The sequence below is a fragment of the Bombina bombina genome, chromosome 4, assembly GCF_027579735.1.
Source record: "Bombina bombina isolate aBomBom1 chromosome 4, aBomBom1.pri, whole genome shotgun sequence".
NCBI lineage: Eukaryota > Metazoa > Chordata > Amphibia > Anura > Bombinatoridae > Bombina > Bombina bombina.
In genome coordinates, this window is record NC_069502.1 from 890330069 (window position 1) to 890351091 (window position 21023).

A 21023-nucleotide genomic window follows, 5' to 3' on the forward strand; every position below is an offset into this window, starting at 1 on the left:
GGGACATGATACTCCTTTGCTGAATGAGCCAACTTTTTATGTGAAAAATGTCCCTATCAGCCAATGAACAATAGAGTCCCAGGAACCAAATGCACATAATCAAGTACTTCCTGTTGACTATATCTTAAATGTAAACAGTTTTTAGTTTTTTTTTCATGCAAATGCTCTTTTATATACATGACAGAACATTTTTGAGTAATATGTTCTTTTACAAGCTACAGAGATGTGCTATTATAAATCACTTGTTTTCCTACTTGTTTTTAAGGTGTCAAAAAACAAATTTATTGAATTCCTAGTACATACAAGCATGTGAATGATGAATGGGAAAGTGGTGGGTGGAATATTCATGGAAAATGATGAGGTTTTAAAAACTATGGTGCAAGCAAATTTACCTGTAAATACAATTTGTGGAGAACTTCGGAGTTCTCCACAAAAGTCAAAGATTATAATATTAAAAAAAAACAGGTTCATAAATCATAGAAACGTTAGACATCTGCCTATTAATTTGGGATTTTTATTTTAACTATAGATTATGTTTCTATTTTTGTACATGAAAATATAAGGGTTTATTTAAAATATAAACACCTAGATTATGAGTTTTGCATTAGAGGCTGTGCGGTGCTAACGAGCAGTTTTCACTCACCGCTCACTTACCTGCAGCGCTGGTATTACGAGTTTTTACAAACCCGTCGTTAAAAGACAAGAAGTGAGTGTTGAGCAAAATTTTGCTCATTACTGCACTCCAATACCAGCGCTGCTTAAGTCAGCGGTGAGCTGGTGTAACATGCTCATGCACGATTTCCCCATAGGAATCAACGGAGAGAGCCAGCTGAAAAAAAGTCTAACACCTGCAAAAAAGCAGCGTAAAACTCCTTAACGCAGCCCCATTGATTCCTATGGGGAAATAAAATTTATGTCTACACCTAACACCCTAACATGAACCCCGAGTCTCAACACCCATAATCTTACACTTATTAACCCCTAATCTGCTGCCCCCGACATCACTGACACCTACATTATATTATTAACCCCTAATCTGCCGCTCCGGACACCGCCGCCACCTACATTATACTTATGAACCCCTAATCTGCTGCCCCCAACATCACCGCCACCTACCTACATTTATTAACCCCTAATCTGCCGCCCCAATGTCGCCGCCACTATATTAAAGTTATTAACCCCTAAACCTAAGTCTAACCCTAAACCTATCACCCCCTAACTTAAATATAATTTAAACATATCTAAATAAATATTCCTATCATTAACTAAATTATTCCTATTTAAAACTAAATACTTACCTATAAAATAAACCCTAAGATAGCTACAATATAACTAATAGTTACATTGTAGCTAGCTTAGGATTTATTTTTATTTTACAGGCAAGTTTGTATTTATTTTAACTAGGTAAAATAGTTATTAAATAGGTATTAACTATTTAATAACTACCTAGTTAAAATACATACAAATTTACCTGTAAAATAAAACCTAACCTAAATTACACTAACACCTAATACTACACTATAATTAAATAAATTAACTGAATTAAATACAATTGCCAACATAAAATTAAATTAGCTAAAGTACAAAAAAAAACACACTAAATTATAGAAAATAATAAACAAATTACAGAAATTTAAACTAATTACACCTAATCTAATAGCCCTATTAAAATAATCTGCTGCCCCCGACATCACTGACACCTACATTATATTATTAACCCCTAATCTGCCGCTCCGGACACCGCCGCCACCTACATTATACTTATGAACCCCTAATCTGCTGCCCCCAACATCACCGCCACCTACCTACATTTATTAACCCCTAATCTGCCGCCCCAATGTCGCCGCCACTATATTAAAGTTATTAACCCCTAAACCTAAGTCTAACCCTAAACCTATCACCCCCTAACTTAAATATAATTTAAACATATCTAAATAAATATTCCTATCATTAACTAAATTATTCCTATTTAAAACTAAATACTTACCTATAAAATAAACCCTAAGATAGCTACAATATAACTAATAGTTACATTGTAGCTAGCTTAGGATTTATTTTTATTTTACAGGCAAGTTTGTATTTATTTTAACTAGGTAAAATAGTTATTAAATAGGTATTAACTATTTAATAACTACCTAGTTAAAATACATACAAATTTACCTGTAAAATAAAACCTAACCTAAGTTACACTAACACCTAATACTACACTATAATTAAATAAATTAACTGAATTAAATACAATTGCCAACATAAAATTAAATTAGCTAAAGTACAAAAAAAAACACACTAAATTATAGAAAATAATAAACAAATTACAGAAATTTAAACTAATTACACCTAATCTAATAGTCCTATTAAAATAAAAAAGCCCCTCCAAAACAAAAAAAAACCCTAGCCTAAACTAAACTACCAATAGCCCACACAACCAACCCCCCAAATAAAATACTAGCTAAAAAAACCTAAGCTCCCCATTGCCCTGAAAAGGGCATTTGGATGGGCATTGCCCTTAAAAGGGCAGTTAGCTCTTTTGCCGCCCAAACCCTAATCTAAAAAATAAATCCCACCCAATACACCCTTAAAAAACCTAACACTTACCCCCTGAAGATCGACTTACCGGGAGACGTCTTCATCCAAGCTGGGCGAAGTGGTCCTCCAGACGGGCAGAAGTCTTCATCCAAGCCGGGCAGAAGTGGTCCTCCAGACAGGCAGGAGTCTTCATCCAGACAGCATCTTCTATCTTCATCCATCCGACGCGGAGCGGTTCCATCTTCAAGACATCCGACGCGGAGCATCCTCTTCATCCGACGACTAAAACAGAATGAAGGTACCTTTAAGTGACGTCATCCAAGATCAGCCAATCGGAATTAAGGTAGAAAAAATCCTATTGGCTGATGCAATCATTGGAACAGCCAATAGAATGTGAGCTCAATTCTATTGGCTGATAGAATTTTTATCAGCCAATCGGAATCTAAGGGATGCCATCTTGGATGACGTCACTTAAAGGTACCTTCATTCTGTTTTAGTCGTCGGATGAAGAGGATGCTCCGCGTCGGATGTCTTGAAGATGGACCCGCTCCGCGCCAGATGGATGAAGATAGAAGATGCCATCTGGATGAAGACTGTCGATCTTCAGGGGTTAAGTGTTAGGTTTTTTAAGGGTGTATTGGGTGGGTTTTATTTTTTAGATTAGGGTTTGGGCGGCAAAAGAGCTAACTGCCCTTTTAAGGGCAATGCCCATCCAAATGCCCTTTTCAGGGCAATGGGGAGCTTAGGTTTTTTAGCTAGTATTTTATTTGGGGGTTGGTTGTGTGGGTGGTGGGTTTTACTGTTGGGGGGTTGTTTGTATTTTTTTTTTCAGGTAAAAGAGCTGATTACTTTGGGGCAATGCCCCGCAAAAGGCCCTTTTAAGGGCTATTGGTAGTTTAGTTTAGGCTAAGGTTTTTTTTATTTTGGGGGGCTTTTTTATTTTAATTTATTTTAATAGGGCTATTAGAGTAGGTTTAATTAGTTTAAATTTCTGTTATTTGTTTATTATTTTCTGTAATTTAGTGGGGGGGGGGGGTTTGTACTTTAGCTAATTTAATTTAATGTTGGCAATTGTATTTAATTTAGTAAATTTATTTAATAATAGTGTAGTGTTAGGTGTTAGTGTAACTTAGGTTAGGTTTTATTTTACAGGTACTTTTTTATTTATTTTAGCTAGGTAGTTATTAAATAGTTAATAACTATTTAGTACCTATTCTACCTAGTTAAAATAAATACAAACTTGCCTGTAAAATAAAAATAAATCCTAAAATAGCTACAATGTAACTATTAGTTATATTGTAGCTAGCTTAGGGTTTATTTTACAGGTACGTATTTAGTTTTAAATAGGAATAATTTATTTAATGAAAGGAATATTTATTTAGATTTATTTAAATTATATTTAAGTTAGGGGCTGTTAGGGTTAGACTTAGGTTTAGGGGTTAATAACTTTAATATAGTGGCGACGTTAGGGCCGGCAGATTAGGGGTTAATAATATTTAACTAATGTTTGTGAGGCGGGAGGGCGGCGGTTTAGGGGTTAATATGTTTATTATAGTGGCGGCGACATTGGTGGCGTCAGATTAGGGGTTAATAAGTGTAGGTAGGTGGCGGCAACATTGGGGGAAGCAGATTAAGGGTTAATAAATATAATGTAGGTGTCGGTGATGTTGGGGTCAGCAGATTAGGGGTTCATACATATAATGTAGGTGGCGGCAGTGTCCGGAGCGGCAGATTAGGGGTTAAAATGTTAATTTTAGTATTTGCGATGCAGGAGGGCCTTGGTTTAAGGGTTAATAGGTAGTTTATGGGTGTTAGTGTACTTTTTAGCACTTTAGTTATGAGTTTTATGTTACGGCGTTGTACCATAAAACTCTTAACTACTGACTTTAGAATGCGTTAGGACTCTTGACATGGTAGGGTGTACCGCTCACTTTTTGGCCTCCCAGGACAGACTCGTAATACCGGCGCTATGGAAGTCCCATAGGAGAAAGACTTTACAAAGTTTACGTGTCGTTTTGCGGTAAGGCCAAAGAAGTGTGCGGTGACCCTAAACCAAGAAGACTCATAATACCAGCAGGCGTAAAAATTCAGCGTTAGGACCTCTTAACGCTGCTTTTTTTACCCTAACGCACAACTCGTAATCTAGCCAAAAGATAATAATGATCATAATAATAATATATATATTTTCTATAATTATTTTTTATTGAGATTATCAAGATTACATTTTAGTAATAGAAAGAAAATACTACAACAAACCTGGAGAATGGTACATCAATGGGAAAAAAGGGAAAAAGCATAAGGTATGTTGACTTCAGTTGCAATTGGGTTCATGCAATAGAGTCCGTTCTTTTTTTTTAGTTATTTGTCTTTTGTCCAAGAGAGATCATTATTAGTAAGAGTCTATAAGGATATAAAAAGCAAAATGGTGAAATCCCAGCAGTTATGTGGGCAAGTATTACAATCTTAACTGGTATTTTACCATTCAATTATGAATGCAGAGCAGTAGGGTAGGGGAGACATGACTGAGGGTCTTTGTGTGAATATATTGTGGTTTCCCAAAAGAATTTGATCTCTAAGAACATGTCAAGTTTTTGTGCTTTAAAATATCCGTATTCATCTAGAGATAAGGTGTTTGTCAAATGAGATATTCATTCAGTATAATAACATTTTATGCCAGATTACGAGTGGAACGCAAAATTGTGCGTTCGCAACCACAATATTTGGGCTCCACTCGTAATAACAGCACACACAAATGTGCAATGGTATTATAAGTAGAGTGCAATGCGAACGTGACCACACATTTGCATTGCAGGGAAGCTTTGCGCTCACAAGAGCGCGCTTTAATAGGCTCCAATGGGAGCCTCATCCTCATGCCGTGAGACACGGCAGAAAACCTAGCACAGCGAAGGGGGTAAGTCACGCAGTGATGGGCAGCAAATGTTAAATATATATGAATATGAATATGTATATACATATATTAACACAAATATACAGTATATGTATATAAGCATATACATATATATATTTACAGGGAACACACAGTTCCCATAGACCATAATGTAAAGACACTTTTTAGTGCAGTTTTTTTTATAACACCCAACATTCCCTTACTTTAACCCCTTAAAACTGCTTTGTGTAGTTATATTTCAAAAAAATTAAAATGGTCATAATTTTTAATAATAAAAGTGAACAAAACTCTTTATTTTGGCGGCAATTGGAGGACATTTCCTAAATTAACCAGAGGTCTGACCTCTGGTTAATTTTCGGAGTGCAAATTGCTACCGCAAGCTCACTGTAGCATTAACCAGCCACTTGTAATGGCTGGTTATTTAACATGCACTCGTAAACGGGCGGATTTGCCCATATACGGGTGCATGTTAAATTTGCGCTACTCTTAAATAAATACAAGATAGAATGACGCATTCAAATAAAAGATTAGTCAGAGAATAATATGTAGATGTATTTTTAAAGTTACATTAGTTGTTCAAATTATGTGTAAAGCTTTAATGTCTATATAATAATGGGATCTGCCATCTTGTAACTTAGGTTACCTTCTCTGTTGTGGCCAATTAGGGACAGTTATAAATAGGTCACTAGAGTGTGCAGCCAATGGCTCTGTGGAATATAACAGTGTTCTGAATCTCCATTTCTAACAGGAACTGAAAAGCTCACAATTTTGCAATGGAATTACATGAAAAGGGACAAAATAAATAAGTAATGTATATTTCAGAGTCTTTTATATATATTTAATTTATCATTTTATATTACCATCTCAGAGTGTTTAATGCCCCATTAACCGAATTTAGAGCCTTAAAATTTGAACTGACTTTTAATTAACGGCTGCTTCTTCATACATTGCAGAGCTATCAACTGGGTTGTAATTTGCAAAAAATTCTGTAATACATCTGACAGTTTTGGGGGAATTTTTTTTTAATTGGCTGCAAAAAACTTGAGTTTTAAAATTCCCTCTCTGTGCAATAATGCACAAATATGTGGCCTGTCCCTTTAACTGTATTTCATAACCTGTAGACTGTAAACTACGTTTAGAAGGGCTTCCCCCTTCTTGAATTCATTTTGTTTAGTTTAGTTTAAATAGCTGTATTTTATTTTTTCCATGAATCAGTGTCATTGTGGGCTCCTACTCGTACTTAAAGCTATGGATTTATGCAGCGCTTTACAAATAAATAGGAACAATAATAAGCATCTATCTCACAGCAAGAACCACATTTAGGATGTTCCACACCCATAAAAACATAAAACTCGCCGTTAATCAATTAGATTGGGAAACCCTGGAATGACAAGTGAATTATAGGATTGCATGTTAATATTGCAATCACTTTTCACAAATATAGTTTGCCAGAAAAATGTCTTTTTATTAGAAATAAATATGTGTAATCAGTTTTGTTTACCTAGCAAATAAGACCTTTGCACTTTTGTTCGAATAGAATCAAAGCTATATTCTGCCTTCCCTTTTAGGGTATTATGAATGAATCAGTAGCAGAAAACTGTAAATCTGATATAACGTTGCTTTATCTAAATCACTTATAAGCCTTTATCTATCAGAAGAGGGCAGTTCCAGCTCACTGTTACGCCAATGGAATGTGAAGACTGCAATGGAATGCCATTTTTCAGGCCACACAACATAACTAGAGATAATATGAGCTCTTATGATATAAGCTGCATGTTCTATGTTAAGACAAAATATTTTCTGAAATTAATATTATCTCTAAAATGTACCTGATATATATATATATATATATAAATTCATTAAAATTATGGGGGAATATAAAAAACTGAAATTAAAATCCTCCTTGTGTCAAAATTAAATCAATGTAAATATTTGCATAGGAAATTAGCACATATATTTCTATATATATATATATATATATATATATATATTTCCTATGCAAATATTTACATTGATATATATATATATATATACATACATAATTTTATATATATGTATACCTGTGTATATATATATATATATATATATATATATATGTATATGTATATATATATATATATATATATATAAAATAAACTATCATGATTCAGATAAGGAATGTCATTTTAAACAACTTTCCAATTTACTTTTATCACCAATTTTGCTTTGTTTTCTTGGTATTCTTAGTTGAAAGCTAAACCTAGGTAGGCTCATATGCTAATTTCTTAGACCTTGTAGGCCGCCTCTTATGTAAAATGTATGTTGACAGTTTTTCACCACTAGAGGGCATTAGTTCATGTTTGTCATATAGAAAACATTGAGCTCATCCACGTGAAGTTACCTAGGAGTAAGCACTGATTGTCTAAAATGCAAGTCTGTCAAAAGAACTAAAAAAGGGGGCGTTTTTCAGAGGCTTCGATACAAGGTAATCACAGAGGTAAAAAGTGTATTATTATAACTGTGTTGGTTATGCAAAACTGGGGAATGGGTAATAAAGGGATTATCTATCTTTTTAAATAACAAAAATTCTGGTGTTTACTGTCCCTTAAAGTGCATGTGCTATCTATATCACAAAAGTATAATTTTGATATCACTGTCCTTTTAAAGGGACACTAATCAATAAATACATTTCATGTCTCTAATTATGGGTGCTGCCGTTTAGGAACCTAGGTTACACTGCAGGTATCTGAAGGAGAGTTGCTGCACATATTCAAACACGTCAGCACTGGAATATAGTGAAAGACAGATTTCAACATGGGGGCACCCGTGTCTAGAGGGAGGTGGGAAATAACATCAATACTATGCTTATAAAATGTATTTAGTGTTTAATGTCCCTTTAAGAAGATCAAATCATCTTAATAACCCCATTTAAACCACCAATTCACCCTTTTGAGTGGAAACAGTGTTTGTACAATGTGCAAAATCTGAAATGTTAGATTACGACAACTTTCTAATGAGTGATACAATATCAACAGGAGTAAAATAATCCAGTCAAATTATCTAATCCCAGGACTGCATTATTTAAAGGGAAGGCAAGCAATTTTAAGCAACTTTTTAATTTACTCCTATTACCAATTCAAATCAATATACAAGGAGAACAAATTAAAATTGATAATAGGAGTAAATTAGAAAGTTGCTTAAAATTGCATGCTCTATCTGAATCATGAAAGAAAGAAAAAATGGGTTTCATATCCCTTTAACCCCTTAATGACCACAGCACTTTTCCATTTTCTGTCCGTTTGGGACCAAGGCTATTTTTACATTTCTGCGGTGTTTGTGTTTAGCTGTAATTTTCCCCTTACTCATTTACTGTACCCACACATATTATATACCGTTTTTCTCGCCATTAAATGGACTTTCAAAATATACCATTATTTTCATCATATCTTATAATTTACTATAAAAAAAATTATAAAATATGAGGAAAAAATGGAAAAAAACACACTTTTTCTAACTTTGACCCCCAAAATCTGTTATACATCTACAACCACCAAAAAAAACATATGCTAAATAGTTTCTAAATTTTGTCCTGAGTTTAGAAATACCCAATGTTTACATGTTCTTTGCTTTTTTTGCAAGTTATAGGGCCATAAATACAAGTAGCACTTTGTTATTTCCAAACCACTTTTTTTCAGAATTAGCGATAGTTATATTGGGACACTGATATCTTTCAGGAATCCCTGAATATCCATTGACATGTATATATTTTTAGAAGACATCCCAAAGTATTGATCTAGGCCCATTTTGGTATATTTCATGCCACCATTTCACCACCAAATGCGATCAAATAAAAAAAAATGGTTCACTTTTTCACAATTTTTTTCACAAACTTTAGGTTTCTCACTGAAATTATTTACAAAAAACTTATGCAATTATAGCATACATGGTTGTAAATGCTTCTCTGGGATCCCCTTTGTTCATAAATAGCAGACATATATGGCTTTGGTTTTGCTTTTTACTAATTAGAAGGCTGCTAAATGCGACTGCGCACCACACGTATATTATGCCCAGCAGTGAAGGGGTTAATTAGGGAGCATGTAGGGAGCTTCTAGGGTTAATTTTAGCTTCAGTGTAGTGTAGTAGACAACCCCAACTATTGATCTAGGCCCATTTTGGTATATTTCATGCCACCATTTCACCGCCAAATGCAATCAAATTAAAAAAAACGCTAAATTTTTCACAATTTTAGGTTTCTCACAAAATTATTTACAAACAGCATGTGCAATTATGGCACAAATGGTTGTAAATGGTTCTCTGGGATCCCCTTTGTTCAGAAATAACAGACATATATGACTTTGGCGTTGCTTTTTGGTAATTAGAAGGCCGCTAAGTGCTGCTGCGCATCACACGTGTATTATGGCTAGCAGTGAAGGGGTTAATTAGGTCGTTTGTAGGGAGCTTGCAGGGTTAATTTTAGCTTTAGTGTAGAGATCAGATTCCCACCTGAAACATCAGACCCCCTGATCCCTCCCAAACAGCTCCCTTCCCTCCCCCACCCCACAATTGTCCCCGCCATCTTAAGTACTGGCAGAAAGTCTGCCAGTACTAAAATAAAAGTGTTTTTTTAAAAAAAAAAAATACATTTTTAGCATATTTACATATGCTACTTTGTAGGATCCCCCCTTAGCCCCCAACCTCCCTGATCCCCCCCAAAACAGCTCTCTAACCCCCCCCCCTCTGCCTTATTGGGGGCCATCTTGGGTACTGGCAGCTGTCTGCCAGTACCCAGTTTGCAAGAAAAATTGTTTTTTTTTAATAATTATGTTATTTTTCTGTAGTGTAGCTTCCCCCCCCCACAGACCAATCCCCCACCCCCTGATTAAAGTATTTTATATATATAAAAACTATTTTTTATTAACTTTATAACTTTTAATACAAACTTTTTTTCTGTAGTGTAGCGGTTCCCACCCGCTCCCTCCCCGTGCACGCGCCCGCCCCCGCCCTCCCGTGCACACGCGCGCGCCCGTGCGCGCCTCCGATTACCCCCGCCCACGAACCCGCCCCCCTACACATCATCAAGGCCATCGATGGCCGCCACCCGCCTCCCGAACCGGCTCCCACCCACCAACGAATTTAGCCGGTGATGTCCGGTGCAGAGAGGGCCACAGAGTGGCTCTCTCTGCACCGGATTGCTAAAAAAGGTTATTGCAGGATGCCTCAATATCGAGGCATCACTGCAATAACCGGAAAGCAACTGGAAGCGATCAGGATCGCTTCCAGCTGCTTTCCAGACCAAGGACGTACGCCACACGTCCTCGGTCATTAAGTGTATTTTTTTTGAGGACGTGTGGCGTACGTCCTTGGTCGTTAAGGGGTTAAAGGACATAAAACCCACATTTTTCTTTTATGATTTAGAAAGCACAATTTTAAACAACTTTCTAATTTGCTTCTATTATCTATTTTGCTTCATTCTCTTGATACCCTTTGCGGAATAGCATATCTAGATAGGCTTAGTAGCTGCTGATTGATGACTACACATAGATGCCTCGTGTGATTGGCTCACCCATGTGCATTGCTATTTCTTCAACAAAGGATATCTAAAGAATGAAGCAAATTAGATAATAGAAGTTAATTGGAAAGTTGTTTAAAATTGTATTTTCTATCTGAATCATGAAAGAAAGAAAAAAAATTGTGTTTCATATCCCTTTAAGTGTTCATTGTTCAGAGATACTTAACAAGCTAATCCAATAGAGTTTGACCCTTCTTTAGGGTAAACTGTCTGCCCTTGTTTGTTTACTTTAATTGTCTTGTTCAGAGGCCTTTATTTGTATCTTGCTGCTGATGACTAAAAGGTTTTTCACATTTGTATTTTTTCTGGTTATTTTTGGATGTTCTATATTAAAACCCTTAAGCAAAGGTTATCCTGCTAGGATGGACAAAAAAATGTAATCTCCTTTTCAGTCTTTGTAGCAGCACAATTATATGTAGTGTGGTGAGCCTAATACCTTCTTTTCAAGTGTTTTTTTTTTTTCCTTTTTTTCTATTCTGCTTCATTCAAGTTTGTCAATTCAGTGCTAATGTTCTGGCATTAAATGAATAGTAAAGTCGAAATTAAACTTTCATGGTTTAGATAGAATATACAGTTTTAAACAACTTTCCAATTTATATTCATTGTTAAATTTCCTTTATTCTTTGGGTATCCTTTGTTGAAAAGCAAGTCTAAATAGGCTCAGGAACATGAATGTGTCTTTAATACTCTAAAGCAGCTGTGATTGCAACAATTTATAACACTGCTACATACAATGTTGCTGCCATAGAGTGCTAAAGATACTCATTAAAGGGATATTTAATACAAAATAAATAATTGCTAGAATTATGTATTCAGAGCAAATGCGAATATTATATGCTTCTCTTTTTAATTTTTTTAAATGATATTTTTTTAAATATTGAAACAATAAGGGTAACATTCTAATGTTAATAAAGCTGTGGGCGCTGCTATATTGTAACTTAGGTTTCTTTTTCTGCTATGGCCAATTAGGGACAGTTATAAATGGATTACTAGAGTGGGCAACCAATGACTGAGGATTACAGCTGTGTCTGAATTTTCACTCTTAACAGAAATTAGGGAAGCCCACAATATTCAGAATTAAACTAAAGAAAAAGGGAACAAAATAAATAATAAAAATATATTGCAGTTGTTTTACTGCATAAAATTAAACATTTTATATAAATATCTTGAATTTTTAATATCCCTTTAAAAAATTATACCAAAGAAACAAAGTAAATTTGATAATAGAAGTACATTTTAAAGTTATTTAAAATATGTTCTATGAAAGTTTAATTTTCACTTTACTGTCCATTTTAAAGTCATTTTATATATCCCTAGTAAATACCAGTGATTAAAGGGACACTCAAGTCAAAATTAAACTTTCATTATTCAGATAGAGCATGCAATTTTAAACAACTTTCTAATTTACTTCCATTAACAAAATGTGCATAGTCTTTTTATATTTAAACTTTTTGAGTCACCAGCTCCTACTGAGTATGTGCAAGAATTTACAGAATAAACGGATATGCATTTGTGATTGGCTGATGGCTGTCACATGGTATGTATATGTATTTGTGATTGGCTGATGGCTGTCACATGGTATGTATATGTATTTGTGATTGGCTGATGGCTGTCACATGATACAGGGGGAGTGGAAATAGACAACTTATGTGAAGTTCAGACTAAATGCTATTGCATTGTCTTTTTATCATGCATTTGTTGATTATGCAAATCTACTGTGTTTACCGGTTCTTTAAATGATGCATTGCACAACATAAAATAATAATGTTTCAACAGTAGTTAAAGGGACATAAAACACCTTGTAATTATACAATTATTCTTGAGTCTTGCAGTAAATTAACATACAGAGAGAGTGTGAATAGTGAGAAATAGATTAACACCTTGTTTATTTTTCATTGGCTAAACCCATTGGAATTAGGAGTCACTCTGGACAAGTTACTGGTGAAGACAGTTTGTCACAGCCATTTTGTAAAGAAAACAAACTTTGTTTTGCAGAATTGTTACCACCTCTGCTGAGGACAGTTAAGGACGGATACTTGGCAGGGCTTGGCTTGTGAAATCTGCATTCTGCACTTCAAATTCTCAGAAATGTTAAACCCACAATTCGCCACAGTTAAATATTACAGGAAAAGGGGTCAAAATAAATAGTGAAAGTATATTGCAAATTGTTTCAGTACATGTTATTTTATATTACAGTATTATAGTGTCTCAAGTCACTTTATTAATTATAAATTTGGGTGATAGATTTGGGTGTCGTCAGCATACAAATGATATTGGAAACCGTGGGACTTAATTAGGTAACCTAATGATGACTTGCTCTATCTAAATCATGAAAGGAACGTTCATGACCCTTCAAGATCTCCATTTTTGATCAGCTATATCAATAATGAAGCCATTTCTGTAGTTAAATTTGTCTTAGTCTTTCTATTGGGTGATGAGCACTTGTGATATCTAGGTATTATTTTGTATTATATTTTTTTGCAGTAGGTCATTAGACAGTGGTTCATTTAAACTGTCTGTATTCATTTTGTTTCTGTAGCAGAAAAAATCGGAAACAGGAGAGCAATGTTACAATGAATTGTGGCTGTTAATTGAACTCAAAAATTGTAATACTTCATTTCTTTCATGTTTTAATGCTTGATTATCATAATGATTCTTGTAAGAAAAATATATGGGTTTAAAACACATTTATGAATTTATGGGAAGATGAGAGACATAAAAATGTTTCTACAAATCAAAATGAATGGATATCTTATTTAAAGAGACATACAAATAAAGTGCATACAAATGCATAGCAACTTTGAATAGAAACAATAAAAAAAAAAAAAAACCTGTATTACAAAATACGCTTTAAAAAAGTTATTCCAAATTTTGTAAATAGCTTCTCCTGTGCCTGGTGAATATAGAAACATAGAAACACTGGTTTTGACAGCAGATAAGAACTATAGGCCCAAGTCTGCCCATGTTTCCCATAAAGTATTATTATTAATATAATATACAGGTAGCCCTCAGTTTACGCCGGGGTTAGGTTCCAGAAGGAATGGTTGTAAATCGAGACCATTGTAAATTGAAACCCAGTTTATAATGTAAGTCAATGGGAAGTGAGGGAAATAGGTTCCAGGCCCCTCTCAAAATTGTCATAAGTAACACCTAATACATTATTTTTAAAGCTTTGAAATGAAGACTTTAAATGCTAAACAGCATTATAAACCTAATAAAATAATCACACACCACAGAATATATAATTAAACTAAGTTAAATGAACAAAAACATTTGCTAAACAGCATTATAAACCTAATAAAATAATCACACAACACAGACTTCACTTGCATTTTCTGCAAACAGTTCTTTCTATGCATTCCAAACTGGACTGATTTATAGACAGGAAGATCTTGTTCCTTTGAAATCTGCTCGATAGCTCAGGTCTGGTTAAACTGATTAATTTCAGCTTGCTTGGCTTTGCTGCAACACAAGCGGACAGCTCCACCTACTGGCTATTTTAATAAATGCACTGCTTCTCAATGCTTTTCAATAGCAGTCACATGACTGGAAAAAAAGGTTGTTATTCTGAAACGGTGTAAATGTAACCGTTGTAAAACGAGGGCCACCTGTATTTGTATAGCACTGCAAAATTCTGTAGCGCTGGGTGTTAACTTAAAAGAATAGAAAGGTCAAATTTGAAAGGAATGATTTTTGCAATATACTTCCATTAGCAAGAAATTATTTTAGTAAACTTTAAAGGGAGCATGAAACATAAAATGATTGTTTTATTATTCAAGTATAGCATACATTTTAAACAACTTTCCAATTTACTTATATTTTCAATTTTTCTTTGTTTTCTTGGTATCCTTTATTAAAGGAGCAGCTATACCGGGGGCTAGCTGAGCACATCAGTAAACCAATGACAAGATGCATATATTTACAGCCACTAATCAGCAGCTAGCTTCCAGCTCCTGAGCCTACCTAGATATGCTTTTCAACAAAGCATTCTAAGATAGCTAAGCAAATTAGATAATAGAATTAAATTGGAACATTGTTTAAAATATATATAAATATATGTGCTCTATTTTAATAATGAAAGAAAGGTTTTGACTTTTATGTACCTTTAAATTACTGTTTTCCAATTGGCATTCATACATATACTGTCAGGGCCTGTACACCAGTATCCAAACACTATGGGGTCGATTTTTTCAAAGGCTTCGCCTGCCTTCGCCCCCCTACGACTGCAGGTTCTCACAAGAGAACCTGTAGTCCGTATTTATGAAGCAGCGGCAATCAGACTTCTTAGGTGGAAAATTTAAATCTCCCCGGTCTCGTCCGACTGGGGAGATTGACAGCTCCTGCGCGCGTGATTGGTTGTGTGCGGGCAGGGGGCGGCGTTGCATAATAGCCTATGATTAAGTGCCTCTAGAGGGCGCAAAACGCTTCAGGCCGTTACACTCCCTTGCTCTGTGTCTTGCCATTTATGCTGTTGCTTTTTAATTAGTTTTTTCATTAAAGAACGCTTTTTTTAAATGCAACCGCTTCAAGTAGTGCCTGCAATTTTTTCCCGTAAACTGGAAAGTTCTTTAAAATTGTATGTTCTATCTGAAATCTGAAAAAAAAATAGGTTTTGTGTTTCTTTACTGTACTTAAAGTTTCTATTATTTCATCTCTCTCCCTTCATTTAAAGGGAGAGTCTAATTAAAATTAAATTTTCATGATTCAGTTAGAGCATGCAATTTTAAATAACTTTCCAAATTACTTGTATCATCAAATTTGCTTTGCTCTCTTGGCATTCTTTGTTAAAAGCTAAACCTAGGTAGGCTCATATGCTAATTTCTACGCCGTTGAAGATCGCCTCTTATCTCAGTGAATTTTGATAGTGTTTGACAGTAAGACACTTTTAGTTCATGTGTATCATATAGATAACATTGTGCTCACTCCTGTTGAGTTATTTAAGAGGCAGCACTGATTGCTAAGCTGTCAAAAGAACTGAGATAAGGGGGCAGTCTATAGAGACTTATAAACAAGATAATCACAGAAGTAAAAAAGTGTATTAATATAATAATGCTGGTTATGCAAAACTGGGGAATGGGTAATAAAGGGATTATCTATCTTTTTAAACAAAACAAATTCTGGAGTAGACTGTCCCTTTAAGCTATACACACTGGAAATAGGTCATCAACTCTTTCTTTGTAAGTTGAATTCTTTAGGCCATGTACCATTTTAGTAGCCCTTTTTTGAACAGATTCCAGTTTGTTTATATTCTTCTAGAGATATGGCCTCTAGAGTTGTACACAACACTCAATATGACTATATGCCCCTGCAATCAAACACTGCACATACTCAGAGAGCATATATTGTCTGACAATAATTTAGTTTGCATAACCACTGATGAATACATGCCACTGCTGGATCTGTGAGCAGATGAAGTCAGTGTTTGAATTCACGTGCACTGTGTATATGTGCATATGCTTCGTGCACAGTAAAAGCAATCACAAATACATGTTTTATGCTAAATGCTATTCAAAATTGAAATGCATTCATGTGCATTCCAATTTTGAGTTAAATATCCAATTAATCTCCTGACTCAGCACCACTTATAGATGGATCCAGGGCCGGATTTATAATAAGGCAGAGTAAGCATGTGGCTACATGCTTAGAGAAGCGCCTTTCTCTGCATATTTTTACATACCAGTCAGCTGGTGACCTCAACTAAGAAGGCCGCTAGCAGTGAAATAAAAGCTCTGCGTATGTGCAGCAGTCAGCCATGAGTATGGCGCATGCGCAGCACTCAGCTTCCCCTGCGCATATGTAATGCTTATGGCAGCCTTAAAGATGGCCTCCGCACATGCATTTGTTAATTTACTTAGTTAAGGTCGAAGGCAGAGCGGGGAGCACAGGGGTCACGAGGCTCTAAATCCCACCCTGGATTGATCATTTATATATCAAAGGGACATTAAACACCTCTTGCTTTGTTTAAAAAAAGAATTCACACACTCACTAGAGAGGCCTAAAAGCCAAAATGGTGAGTAAAAACTGTATAAATTTAAACTAATACTGCAGTATTGGTTTTGTACTAGGCGGTAATCCTTTCTGGCTGATAAGGACAATGCCGCTGTATAGGGATATGCCTATGCAATTGTGACAAGAAAAAGATTGATGCATTTAGGGAATGATTATCAGTTTAAAACATGTTGATATAATCTCTCTTTAATATTTGTGTGTTTTAAAGGGACATGAAACCCAACATTTTTCTTTCACGATTCAGATAGAACATACCATTTTAAACAACTTTCCAATTTATATCTATTATCTAGTTTGCATCATTCTCTTTGTAGCAATGGGTCCTAGCTGAACACATTGGGTGAGCCAATAACAATAGTCATATATGTACAGCTACCAATCAGCAACTAGCTCCCAAGAGTGCGCTGGTGCTCCTGAGCCTACCTATGTGTGATTTTCAACAAAGGATATCAAAAGAACAAAGCAAAATAGTTAATATAAGTAAATTGGAAAATTGTTTAAAATTATACGTTCTATCAGAATCGTGTAAAAAAACATTTAGTGTTTCATGCCCCTTTAAGAGTTGTTTTTCAGCAATGAGACTTTCTTGGAAGTTTAATTTTATTTCTGTTTTGGTTTTCAGGTATTAGAAAAGAACGAAGGGGAGGACGTATGATAAAACATAAAAGGCAAAAAGAGGAACAAGAGACAAAGAATGAAGTGGATACATCAGAAATAAGGACAACTTCTATCTGGGTGAACCCTACTGTTAAAAGTATAAAACTGAGTCCAGTATTGTCTCTGTCCGCTGAACAGCTGATCAGTGCCTTAATGGAGGCAGAGCCGCCCATCGTCTACTCTGAGTATGACTCAACCAAACCACTGAGTGAAGCTTCCATGATGACCCTGCTGACAAACCTTGCAGACAAGGAGCTAGTGCACATGATTAATTGGGCAAAGAGGGTGCCAGGTAGGAACATATGTTTCATTCTATTAAACAACAATATGACTGTAGGAACAATTCCCTCTGGCTTCCATGATCTCTCCAGTGTGGGACATGAAAACCAACATATTTCTTTTCTTATTTTTCATGATTCAAATACAGCATGTGATTTTTAAAAAAACTTTCCAATTTACTTTTTATTATCCAATTTGCTTCATTTTTTGGGGATTCTTTTTTGAAGGAGCAGCTATGCACTACTGGGAACTATCTGAAGACATCTGGTGAACCAATAAAAAAATGGCATTTTTGTGCAGCCACAAATCAGCAGCTAGCTCCCATTATAATGTATTGCTGCTCCTGAGCCTACCTAGATATGCTTTTCAACTAAGGATACCAAGAGAATGAAACAATTAAGATAATAAAAGCAAATTGGGAAGTTGTTTAAAATCACATGTTCTGTCTGACTCATGAAAGAAAACTTTTGGGTTTCATGTCCCTTTAATTCACTAAACAATGTCAATTGGAGGACTTCTTATTAAATATAGTAGTGTTTTGTTAAAATTGAAAGGCAATTTTAAACTGCAGATATTGATCATGTGACTGAATGATGCAGTTGTATGGCCATTAGTTCTGCCCTGAGGCGTAACATTAACTCTGATTTTATTTTAGAAGGCAAGAGTAGCTCTTGATATTATAATCTGAGGGAGCAAATGATTCTATAAAGCTACATATTAAGGGCGGAAGGTGCTAGTGGGATCTTTATTTTATGCTTTTCTAATTTAAAGGGAAAATTAAACTTCCATGAATCAGAGAGAGGGTACATTTTTTAACTTTCAATTTTATTTCTATTTTGCTGAAATGTGGCGAGTTTCCATGAGGGCATACTGAGGTAGGCACAGTAGTTTGCACATGGCTCTATTTGTTCTCATGGTATTCTTTGGTGAAAGCTAAACTAAGGTAGGCTTGTATGCTGATTTCTAAATCGTTGAAGCTACCTCTTATATCAGTACATTTTGACAGTTTTTCACATTTAGACAGCTAGTTCATGTGTGCCATATAGATAAACATTGTGCTCACTTCTGTGGAGTTATTTAGGAGTCAGCACTGATTGGATAAATACATGTCTGTCAAAAGCACTGAGATAAGGGGCAGTTTGCAGAGACTTAGACACAAAGTAATCATATAGGTAAAAAGTATATTAATATAACTGTGTTAATTATGCAAAACTGGGGAATGAGTAATAAAGGGATTATCTATCTTATTAAACAATGCCAATTTTGGTGTAGACTGTCCCTTTAATGTGATTTTTTTAACTTGACCACTTTTGCACAAAAATAAATAAATTCAACAACCATTTTAAATTGCCATTAGGAATTACTTTAATTGTAGTTCTAAAAGCATTGGAATAATCATATTTGAGTTGATTTGTTTTGCAATCATTTTTACCCACGTAGACCAATAGTATGTATTTTGCAATGGGACATTGTGATTCAAAAATTGCTGAGGTATAGTGATGAAATAAAGTAATATTTATTTTACAACAAGCAAACATAACTATCCTATTCTATGATTTAACAATTATTGGCATTGTTTTTTCCACATTTTTCCTGCTTGTTATAGTAATTAAAGTACTAGCTGCCTAAAACTAACCAAGTTTTCTTAAAGGGATATTAAACACTAAGGGCTAGATTTAGTGCTAATTTATTGCGCGTCTGTACACAGGCAAATTTGCCCGTTTATGGGCGAGCAATAATTAACCAACCATAACAAGTGGCTGGTTATTGCTACTGCAAGCTCCTAGCAATCTGAAAATTAACCAGAGATTGGATCTCTGGTTAATTTTCCAAAAGTTCCCCAATTGGCCCCAAAATAAATTATATTTTTGTTTTGTATTAAAAAAAAAAGTAGCTTTTAAAATAAAAAACAACTGAACAACTCAGTTTTTACAGGTTAAAGTTGGCGGGTGTGAGGTGTTAGAAAAAAAACAGCACTGAAAAGTGCCTTTACATTGTGGTCAATGGGGAACTACAGGGAGTGCAGAATTATTAGGCAAATGAGTATTTTGACCACATCATCCTCTTTATGCATGTTGTCTTACTCCAAGCTGTATAGGCTCGAAAGCCTACTACCAATTAAGCATATTAGGTGATGTGCATCTCTGTAATGAGAAGGGGTGTAGTCTAATGACATCAACAACCTATATCAGGTGTGCATAATTATTAGGCAACTTCCTTTCCTCTGGCAAAATGGGTCAAAAGAAGGACTTGACAGGCTCAGAAAAGTAAAAAATAGTGAGATATCTTGCCAAGGGATGCAGCACTCTTAAAATTGCAAAGCTTCTGAAGCGTGATCATCGAACAATCAAGCGTTTCATTCAAAATAGTCAACAGGGTCGCAAGAAGCGTGTGGAAAAACCAAGGAGCAAAATAACTGCCCATGAACTGAGAAAAGTCAAGCGTGCAGCTGCCAAGATGCCACTTGCCACCAGTTTGGCCATATTTCAGGGCTGCAACATCACTGGAGTGCCCAAAAGCACAAGGTGTGCAATACTCAGAGACATGGCCAAGGTAAGAAAGGCTGAAAGACGACCACCACTGAACAAGACACACAAGCTGAAACGTCAAGACTGGGCCAAGAAATATCTCAAGACTGATTTTTCTAAGGTTTTATGGACTGATCAAATGAGAGTGAGTCTTGATGGGCCAGATGGATGGGCCCGTGGCTGGATTGGTAAAGGGCAGAGAGCTCCAGTCCGACTCAGACGCCAGCAAGGTGGAGGTGGAGTACTGGTTTGGGCTGGTATCATCAAAGATGAGCTTGTGGGGCCTTTTCGGGTTGAGGATGGAGTCAAGCTCAACTCCCAGTCCTACTGCCAGTTTCTGGAAGACACCTTCTTCAAGCAGTGGTACAGGAACAAGTCTGCATCCTTCAAGAAAAACATGATTTTTATGCAGGACAATGCTCCATCACACGCGTCCAAGTACTCCAAAGCGTGGCTGGCAAGAAAGGGTATAAAAGAACAAAATCTAATGACATGGCCTCCTTGTTCACCTGATCTGAACCCCATTGAGAACCTGTGGTCCATCATCAAATGTGAGATTTAAAAGGAG

General features: G+C 35.5%; 1 protein-coding gene across 1 annotated transcript in view; it reads left to right on the forward strand.

The window, feature by feature from the left end:
* Positions 1-21023, forward strand: part of ESR1 (estrogen receptor 1) — a 401155-nt gene that overhangs the window by 231352 nt on the left and 148780 nt on the right. Inside the window, exon 4 of the mRNA XM_053709268.1 lies at positions 17614-17940. Within this exon, the coding sequence (XP_053565243.1) occupies positions 17614-17940 (327 nt within the window). The remainder of the gene's footprint in view (positions 1-17613; positions 17941-21023) is intronic.